Here is a 9,689-nt window from a genome sequence, read left to right as displayed (position 1 = left end):
TGCTGGTTTCCTTTTTATGAGCGCGTTTGTGTGTCAACAGTGACTCCCTGTGGCAAGTAGTGGAAATGACCTGTCACTCTCCCTCCGGTTACAGTAAATGAATGTTTCCCAACCTTTATTGAGAAAGTAAGTGAAATTTCACGGAGAACTAACATCCATTACATTAACTGCTGACTTAATTGACCTCTTTCTTAACTTTTTAATGCAATGGTTTTCAAACTTTTTGCCACCTTCAAAAATACACTTTAGTCTCCAAGTACTAAACCCTACTGATCAACCATTTAAAATAAATAAATAAGCCCAAGTAATTATCCAAAAAGGAAATGGATTTATTCCTGAGAATTATATTTATTATTATTGTAACAGTGTGCATAGTTTTAACTGCGCTTGAATATATAATGGCGGAAAAAATACTCACAAGATTCAAATAAAATAATATAAGAAAAGGTATTTCACAGTAAAAATAAAAATGGTACCTAAATAAATGTTTGAAAACAACATTCGAAGATATTAAATGCACATGTATTGCACATAAAATAGTTAAATACAGCTGACTGACATGTACTGTACTGGATTAAAATAACAAGTGTACAGTTTGAACATTTAATTCAGTGATTCTTTTGCATACCACTAGAGGTATTCATACCACACTTTGGAAACCACTAGCTTAGAGTGGTTGCAGGTGTGAGGGGTGGCAGCTTGCAACAGAGAAACAGACTTGAAAAGTCACAGAAAGACATAGAAGTGGAAATATATAATTTTTAAATACACCGGTTGTAAATTGAGCTGTTTAGCCCCTTGTTGGAGAACAGCAAGTTGTGCAAAAAGTACTGAAACATTGATATTACGCCCAAAAATCCCAATATCCCTAAGTATTTGTGAGTAGCTACTATATATTAAAAATATATATATATATATATATATATATATTAGTGTATTCTACTGTGTGAATGGCAAAAGACGGATCCACAGGATAACCAGCGGAAGAGCATTTACTAGGAAACCAATAAGCAGTCCAAAAATATATTTCAGTGTGTTAAGTGTCCTCAAAAGTTGCAGTCATGCAGGTGGCGGAGTGGCAGAGACGTTGGCATCCGCGCAGTAGAACATCTCCACACCGTGTGAACAATCTTGAGGGTTGAGGCTCGACATCGTCAATCCGGTTATCATGATGAACGCCCCGAGAACAATCAAAAAGGCGGGCATCAGGTTTTCACTGCGATACCAGCGTCCGGGGGAGAGTTTGAGGAAGCAAGCGGAAGGGATGATGAAGATCAGCGGTGTGGCGCTCACAACTCCCTGGTTGGTTAAGCGGAACATCAATGAGATTAAAAAATAATAATAATAATAATCTAACAAAAAATAAAGCTCCATAGAACAATTGGGAGTTATTTAGGACTTACATTCAATTCCAGAACAATTCCCAGACAGTCGTAGGCCAACGATATTGCCGTACAAACTGTAACTATGATCGCCGTTACAGACATGTGTTCCACTTTTGAAAGCTCCCGACCACAAATTGAATTTGAAATCACCTGAGAAGAAAAGAGAGTTGATACACGTGAATAGTAAAGAGCATTTCTACTACTTCTCCTTTGTTGCTAAATGAGCATGTTCCTCTCATTTCACATCAAATCTGTCGGCCTGCCAAAATTGCACTTTATCTTTTTACTTTAATAATCGCTTATTTACATACACACTTAAAGCTGCAAGGTTAAAAGTAACCCAAGTGAAATAGCTAACTAACCCAGTGTGGGTCCAAAAAGGTGAGCCAGCCAATGTTGGGTTATTTATACTCAATGCATTAGGTTGAGGATTTGACCCAGTGATTTGACCCAGCAAGGGCTAAAAACTGCACTCTTAAAACTACTGCTTTAAAAGTAACCCAAATTGAGTAAAAAAAAAAAAATTGAGGATTTGACCCACCATGTTGGGTCAAGAGTCTGATCCAACAAGAGGTAAAAAAAAATACCCATACTGCACTTATAAAACTGCCAACTAACAACAAATTGACTAAATTAGCTAACCCAATGCTGACACCAAAAGGTGAGCCGATGTTGGGTTATTTATACTCAATGCATTGGGTTGAGGATTTGACCCAGCACTTTGGGTCAAGCTTCTGATCCAACAAGTGGTTAAAAAAAAAACTATCCATATTGCAGAACTCCTTCATTCAATTTCAATTCAAAAAATAAAAAATACTTTAAAGATTTGGCAAAAAATACAGTTTATGTTCAAGCTACCACAGACAATTTCACTGTTAGCGAACATTGGGCTTGTGAAGACCTTCGCCGCTAACAACATGGATGCTGGCTTTAGGAATTGGTCAGATAATGGGCTGAGCTATGTATACCAGTTAACTCATTCACTGCCATCGACGGGTGTAGACGTCAAAAATTCATTTGATTTCTATCAAATTTGATTTATATCGAATTTCTTTTAGTTTAACATTTTTTTTCCACTTTTGTTAACAAGAGTATGAAAATCTAGGGAAAAAAATATTGTCCATTTCGAACAGATATAAAACTTGTGATTAATCGTGAGTTAACTATTGAAGTCATGTGATTAATTACAATTTTAAAAAATTAATCGCCTGACGCCCCTAATTTTTAAAATGCATTTTTTTTTCTTTTTAAAAAATGTCTAGGTTTTCATACTCTTCTTAACAAAAGTGGGGAAAATAGTTCAAATGAATTTTTGACGTTTATAGGCGTCAATGGCAGTAAATGAGTTAATCAAGGACGATAACCTTAAAACATTTGAACAACTTAAAAATGAGTTTGATCTCCCTGTGACATATTTTTTCAGATATTTACACTTTTCTAGTAACATAAAGAATGGGAAAAACTTAGAAGGCCCACACCCTTATAAAAATGCCCAATGACCCAAATAAAAGAGGTAAGTAAGAAAATAAGTGTTAACATTTACAATGTTCTTTGCTGTATGACCAGTCATGATTCTATACAGATAAAAAGGAGGTGCCCTATAACGACGTTATTAAGAGTGACACCGGCGGGTATGAGCCAAAATGCAAAATGTCTCTTGAAAATACCGCTCACAGCAGCATTGAAATGTGTGACTGTCAGGTGGTTGAGGCCTTACTAATACAATGAATAAGCAACCTATGTCAGTGACATGTTACATACTGGATTGTAAACAAGTGCACAATAGGGACTTTGGATTAGCACTAAGCATATAGTGGACTTACCCCTTACTTCTTTTTTTGTTCCCTCCTCTTCCTTCCCCTCTATTTGTATGGTTGTAATGGAACTGCCAATATTTTCCATTTTTCTTGATTTGGTCATTGTATAAAGATTTGAAAACTATGCATGACTATACGATGTGAATGTACATGTAAACAAAACTCATTCACTGCCATTGACGACTATAGACGTCAAAAATTAATGTGAAGTATTTTTAATAGCTTAACATTTTTTTCATTTCATTACATTTTTTATGAAAACCGAGATTTTTTTTATTGTACATTTATAACAGATGTAAAATTATCATGCCATTAATTACCATTAAATGCCCCTTATTTTTAATATACATTTTTTAAATTAGGCCCATCAGGCGATTCAAATTTTTAATTGTAATTAATCACATTACTTCACTAGTTAACTAACGATTAATCTGTTCTAAGTTTACAAAGATTTTTTTTTCTAGGTTTTCATACTCTTGTTAGCAAAATTGGGGAAAAAATGTTAAACTAATAGAAATAGTTCAAATGAATTTTTGACGTCTATAGCCGTCAATGGCAGTGAATGAGTTAATAATAATTGTTAAAAGCAAATAAAAATTCAGTAAAAAAAAAAAAAAAAGTAACCCAAATAAGTTAAATAGTAAACCCAGCTCTGGGTCCAAACAAGACAGAGCTAATGTTGGGTTATTTATGCCCAGCGCATTGGGTGGAGGCCGCCCAAATTTTTCGCTGGCTGATGTGAATTTTTGAAAGACACTGTTGTGGACATTTACCAATATAAATATACATATAAATGTCAAATCTAAATTTCTAATATGAATATAAATGCTAAACCTAAATCCAAGCTAAATGTTAAATATAAATAAAATGCATAAATCTATGACAACTCCTATGGAAAAGTACAGCTTACCTCTCGAGTAACAAAACATTCCAGCGGAAACGTTGTGATGATGCTGAGGCCAAAACAGAAGCGACCGAATGTCGCCAAGTTATCATTTCTGCAATAGTTCTCAAATATGTCTCCTAGCCAAGAGAAAAGGCATTCAAGCGTGCGACACTGAGAAAAACCGACATCCTGATGTTTATTCATCCTTACCTTGCGTGTAGCCCGTAAAAGTGACATATCCCGCCAACGCAAACGTGGCGCTGATTATTAGCGCCGAGCCGACCGAAATGTGAGTGACTCGGGTCCAGTTGGTTAGCGTGGGCTGCTCCAGAGAGCCGTAGATCAGAAAGCTGTTGTGGTGACATATGAAGGCTGAGGAGAAACACGGGAGCGGAAAATCACAACTCCAAATGATGCTCAGTGTGGTGCAAATCAACTAGTAGTAGTAGTAGAGTTTTAGTTTTAGTCACTACGTTTGAAAACTTTGTCAATTCATTTCACGAGGTTAGCATAGCATGGGAACGTGTTTTTATAGAATAAAAATTAAGCCTAGCTATCTCTTTGGTTAAAAAAAAAATACTCTACTTTTTAATTTGTTTATTCTGCCACTCTCTATATGATGTGCGTGCACTCACAGCGGACAACCAGGCACTCTAAATCAACCACGCTGGCAAACTATTAAAACAAACTTAAAATGGAAGATGCCGGATAACGGCTGATGTGAACGCATCTAAGTCACTCAATTTCTTATATAGTGGGGGCGCGTGACTCATGCTGGGGTTCGAGTGTGCCAGTGGGACCCGTTTTACCCCCAAAAAAATAAAAAAACAAAAAAAAAACTGAAATGGTTAAAAAAAAAAAACAGTTTTACGCAATATCTCTACAATTCACAATTTTTGCTTTTATGCCTGATGCCTGAGGGGATTTTGCACATGTTTTCGATATCTTATGTCTTGTTGATGTTTAAATTGCAATCTGTCAAACCATGTCTTTCCTTAGGGCAGCCACTGACCTCAGGAAGAAGAGCACTATTTTTGCCTCTGTTCTCTTTGCAGGAATTTGTTGTTTGTTTTCTCCTTGCTGCAAGCAAATCCCATACTTAATGTTCTATCGTCAATGCATTTGTTTCATGGCCATGATTCTCCTTGAGGCCCAAGTGACGATAGCAGAATTTGCGATGAAAAACAAGAGTGAATGAAATGCTCTCTGTAAGGGAATAAAGTGCTTTTTGTCTCGAGTTTCACTGATTGGCAAACAGCAATTTCAAAGTGGTTATAGAGTTGTGTTTCTTTTCAAAACATTCAATGTCCTTATCAGGGCAAGGAGCCAACTATATACAGTCGACTGGGGATAGGTAGTAGCAAAGATCTCACTCTGCTTCATCTATCCTTCCTTCCTTCCTTTCCTCACTCTCTCCTTTGGTCTCTTGAAGTCTCCCTAATTTGTTGGAATTTAGATGTTTCTGGGGTTGGTAACACTTTCCTTTCTTTTCTTTGATCCTTCCTTGGGTCTCCTTTTATTTTATTTGTTTATTTTTTATTTTTCTAAGAGCTCAGTATTGTTCATTTGGTAATCTTACCGATTTGACATGTCATCATCATTGCTCTCTCTTTTTTCTTCTTCTTTTTTTAAATATTTTTTTATTATTTTTTTATTTTTATTTTGTATGTGTGTGTGCATGTGGGTGTGTACTCATTAGTTCACCTAAAACCTATTAAAAATCCCATACCGTTCACCTAAAGACTTCACAATCCAGCTCGAGTCGTGAGGTTGTCAGGAGACCCGAGGAAGGATCAAAGAAAAGAAAGGAAAGTGAAATCCAGCACCGACCAGACATTACCTACTACCCACCGGGTTACCAACCAGAGTCCTTCACCAACCCCAGAAACATCTAAATTCCAACAAATTAGCGAGACCTCAAGAGACCAAAGGAGAGACTGAGGAAAGGAAGGAAGGAAGGATAGATGAAGCAGAGTGAGATTCCACACACGTCAGCCTCCACCGATTCAACGACCAGAGGAAGAAGCAGATTGTGTTTGAATTTCGATAGATGCCTTCCTCGGGTCTCCTGACAACCTAGCTGGATTCTGAAGTATTCGGTTTAGGTGAACGGTATGTGATTTTTAATAAGGTTTTAGGTGAACTAATGAGTACACACTCACACGCACGCACACACACACACACACACATACTCACACACATACAAAACAAAAAAATTAAAAATTAAAAAGAGAGAGCAATGATGATGACATGTGAAATCGGTAAAATTTCCGAATGAACAATAATGAGCTCTCTCAAGAAAAGGAAAAAAAAAAAGGTAATAGCAAATATCTGCGTATAATTGACGCCTATTGTAATGCATTGGGATTTTTTTTTTTTAATATATATATACAAACCCCAAAAGTTCTTCAAAAAAAAAACCGCTGGTAAACGATCAATGTGGGTTTTTCACAAAAAAATGGAGAAAAATGGTGGGGGGGTAATCCTTCACCGTCACCCCCCCCCCCCCTTTTTTTTTACAGGGCAACTCACCAAAAGACATGACGCCGACTGCTTGAAATGCGTTCCACTTTGCAAAAACCCACGCGTCCTCCACCGGGGCACTGGAACAGGAAGCCACATTTGTGTTTAGCTGCCATCTTATTCTCACTTTGCAATATCATTATGGTTAATGGACGGAAACATTTTGTGTAATCATACATTTGAGGTCCCAAGGTGGCTGCTCTGATGATGACAATGACGAGGATGATTACTGTCAGTATCATTGACAGGAATGACACCTGATGGCAGACATGGATGATTTACTGGCAACGAAAATATGGACACTTGGAATTCTGTTATAAATGCACTCACCTTGCCCAGTCGCTCGATATTTCGATAAAGTGAGAGAGGCAGCGTGCATAAGACGGTGGACATCACAATGACAAAACGGCGGTTGCCGAGGATGTGGTCCGGTCCAACTGCAGACAAAAGACATTTTAAACACATTTTGAGTTGCGCACAAGCCTGAATTGGATCAACTGGAATACTGGCGGCGTACCTCCAGGAATTCTCTGGAATACTTTGGTCAGTGTGTCCCCTGTTGTTATGTTGTAGCTGATCATGGCTGGGGAAAGAAATACGTCCAGAATTTGGATAAATGACATATGCTCAAAGCAACCACTAGTTAATGTAACAAGATAAATCAATCGGCATCTTAGAATGGATAGCGTTTGACGCTAGGTTCTAGGGGTGTGCCAAAAAAATCGATTCTCATAAGAATCGCGATTCTCATTTAGTACGATTCAGAATTGATTTTATTTAAATTATTTTATAATGTCTTCCCGTTGTTTGTGTGTGCCTTTATTGGGAGCGCTGTTCATGTTGTACCCGATTTGGCCACTTAGGGGCAGTGTGGTTCCACGCGGTCTGGTACACTGTTAAGTTGTAGCCACATTAGAGAGTAGAAGGAAAAAGTCACGATCCAAGTTATTCCAATAAAAGTCGCTTTTTTTGCAGCGCGGAGCCATTCTTTTGAGTGATAAAAGTGCCGCGAGTAGCGCGCTAATTAGCATTAGCGAGTCAGACTGGAGTAGATCATGACGATTCCTTGAACATCTATAAATTGAAGCAAAAATCATTGTCAATCAAATCGCTTTGAATCAAAAATCGTTCTGAATCGAAAATCGATTCTGAATCGAACCGTGCACCCAAAAATCGGAATCGAATCGTGAGACATTCAAAGATTCCCACCCCTACTAGGTTCCACTGGACAAAGAATCATTTGGTATAAAAAAAAAACGTGACTTACCAATAAAGGGATAAAGGAACTGCAGCACTGATAAAACAAGAAATCCTGGAAAACCAAATGTGCTTTGGACAAGCGACTGGTAGCTGTTTGTCCCTGACAGGTTGCCTCCTTTAATGAGTAGGATGATTGTGTAATCTGCAATAATGCCCGCAAGCATACTGTCACCAGTCTGATGAATCAAAATGAACATTTTAATGGTGGAAAACGTTGCATTCGCTCACCTGTGATGAACCCAACAATGATGAGAAGCAAAAAGCCACAAGGGAGCCCTGCTTGGTTCAACGCGTATGGTAAACCTGGTATGAAATTAAAAAATTAAAATACTTGATTTACAAATATTCTGTTATATTGAGTTGACCAACTCATTTCATAGCAATTGGAAATAGCAGTGTGACTAAATATGTACAAACAAACCTTTGTGTTAAATTGTATTATTAGTTCTCTGCTTCCAGCGTTGGTTTTTGAGGAATGTAATTACTTGTGTCAGGATGGGGCAAATCGCCGGGTTTAAAAAGTCGTTTGAACCACATTGCTGCTATTTGTCTGAAACTGGGGTCACGGAGATTGCGTGACTCAGCAGTAATTCAGCACATTTTAGGGGGACTGAAAGAGTTAAAAGGGGGGCCAAACAGGCGCTGGTCATGTGATCAGGAGCTTTTACCTCTCAACAGTCTTAATGTTATGCAAGCTTGTATTTACAAACCAAGTTAGTACTGTATACTGAATATTTAAAAAATAAGAAATAACTATTAAAAACCACATAAATTAATGAACAAGTTGTGAAATAAATTTTGAACCTTACCTATTACCCCAGATCCGATGATGGAATTGACAAAATTGAAGCATGCAGATATCATTGAATATCTTGCATCCCTTGTGGCTTTTTGTGAGGGAATTAAAGAGATTCCTTGTTCATCGCTTATCTGGAAAGTAAGAAAACAAAGCGGTGATTAAGGCAGAAAGCACTCTGCCAGTCTATTTTGTCGTCTTACCTGCTGAGCCATTGGGAGCACCTGCTGGTCCGCGACGGGTGCTTTTGTTGCTTGTCTTGAGTCTCTCGAGTGAGAGAAAATGTCACACTCATGCTGGGAAAACTTCCCTTTTAACGCCGCTGGAGAGTTTTGAAAACGTCTCTGCAACGCCCCCAGCAGGTTGCGAGCGGAATCGAAATGTCAACCGAGGCCAAACAAGACGTCACCTCGCAGAGCACGCAAGGAAATCTGGCATTAAATGATTAATGATAAAAAGTGTATTGTAATTTTGACAACCGCTTGTTTCGGCTCAGAAAAGGGAAATAATTGGATCAATGTGAGGACTAATGGGACAAAGGGCAAGTGTTTCCCCGCCGAGAGAATTATTATGTGAATTGAGAGGATGAACAAATAAACACTTTTCCACAAGATTATAAATGGTTAACATGTGTAGCCCCCCCTGTTGCCATGCAAACATTCCTTTAGGGAATTATGTAAATTAATTGTATCCCTTTAAAGCAATACTCATTTAATTTTAAACTTTTGTTTTTAATTAACATAATGAGATCATTGTTTTCAGGAGAGTTGCATCTTCAATTTTAACCAAGTATATTTTACATTATTGTCATTTAGTTATACATCACAACCTTTTTTAAACAGGAAAGTATTTACAAAACAGTAATAAATCAATAAATACAATTGAGGCATGTAGGTAGAAATAATCAACTCAGCATTTTCAGGTACCAACAATTATTAACAGCTGATTATTATTATTTTAATACGGAAGGAGGGATTGAGTTAATAAATGTCACGTGAATAAAGGTCAGAGAGCGTTAAAAA

The 9,689-nt window shown here is 37.5% G+C and overlaps 1 protein-coding gene across 2 annotated transcripts; it reads right to left on the bottom strand.

Moving 5' to 3' along the window:
* Nucleotides 1-201: 201 nt before the first annotated feature.
* On the bottom strand, nt 202-9,489 carry slc38a11 (solute carrier family 38 member 11). 2 transcript variants are annotated; one of them, XM_086091538.1, is made up of 12 exons: nt 8,871-9,489; nt 8,681-8,801; nt 8,100-8,174; nt 7,879-8,013; nt 7,129-7,194; nt 6,942-7,048; nt 6,789-6,868; nt 6,621-6,691; nt 4,299-4,460; nt 4,113-4,225; nt 1,404-1,535; nt 202-1,299 (listed from the first exon to the last, which is right to left on the bottom strand). In XM_086091538.1, exons 1-12 carry the CDS (start codon nt 8,880-8,882, stop codon nt 1,060-1,062), a joined length of 1,314 nt encoding a protein of 437 aa, XP_085947664.1. In that variant the 5' UTR covers nt 8,883-9,489; the 3' UTR covers nt 202-1,059. The 2 variants fall into 2 exon arrangements, with proteins under 2 accessions (XP_085947664.1, XP_085947665.1); XM_086091539.1 differs by lacking the exon at nt 4,113-4,225 and having other exon boundaries at nt 1,068-1,299.
* Nucleotides 9,490-9,689: the final 200 nt, after the last annotated feature.

Source organism: Leptonotus elevatus, chromosome 12, assembly GCF_054856555.1.
Source record: "Leptonotus elevatus isolate MCC_2025b chromosome 12, RoL_Lele_1.0, whole genome shotgun sequence".
Taxonomy (NCBI): domain Eukaryota; kingdom Metazoa; phylum Chordata; class Actinopteri; order Syngnathiformes; family Syngnathidae; genus Leptonotus; species Leptonotus elevatus.
Note: the sequence above shows the minus strand (reverse complement) of the source record. Positions and strands in the feature narration are given on the sequence as shown.

Excerpts from the sequence above, each read along its gene's own strand:
- slc38a11 (XM_086091538.1), bottom strand. Across the intron at positions 8,175-8,680 it reads CATCGGATCTGGGGTAATAG|GTTTACCATACGCGTTGAAC; the intron begins GTAAGGTTCAAA and ends ATTTCATACCAG. Across the intron at positions 6,869-6,941 it reads ATATCGAGCGACTGGGCAAG|GTGTCATTCCTGTCAATGAT; the intron begins GTGAGTGCATTT and ends GTCTGCCATCAG.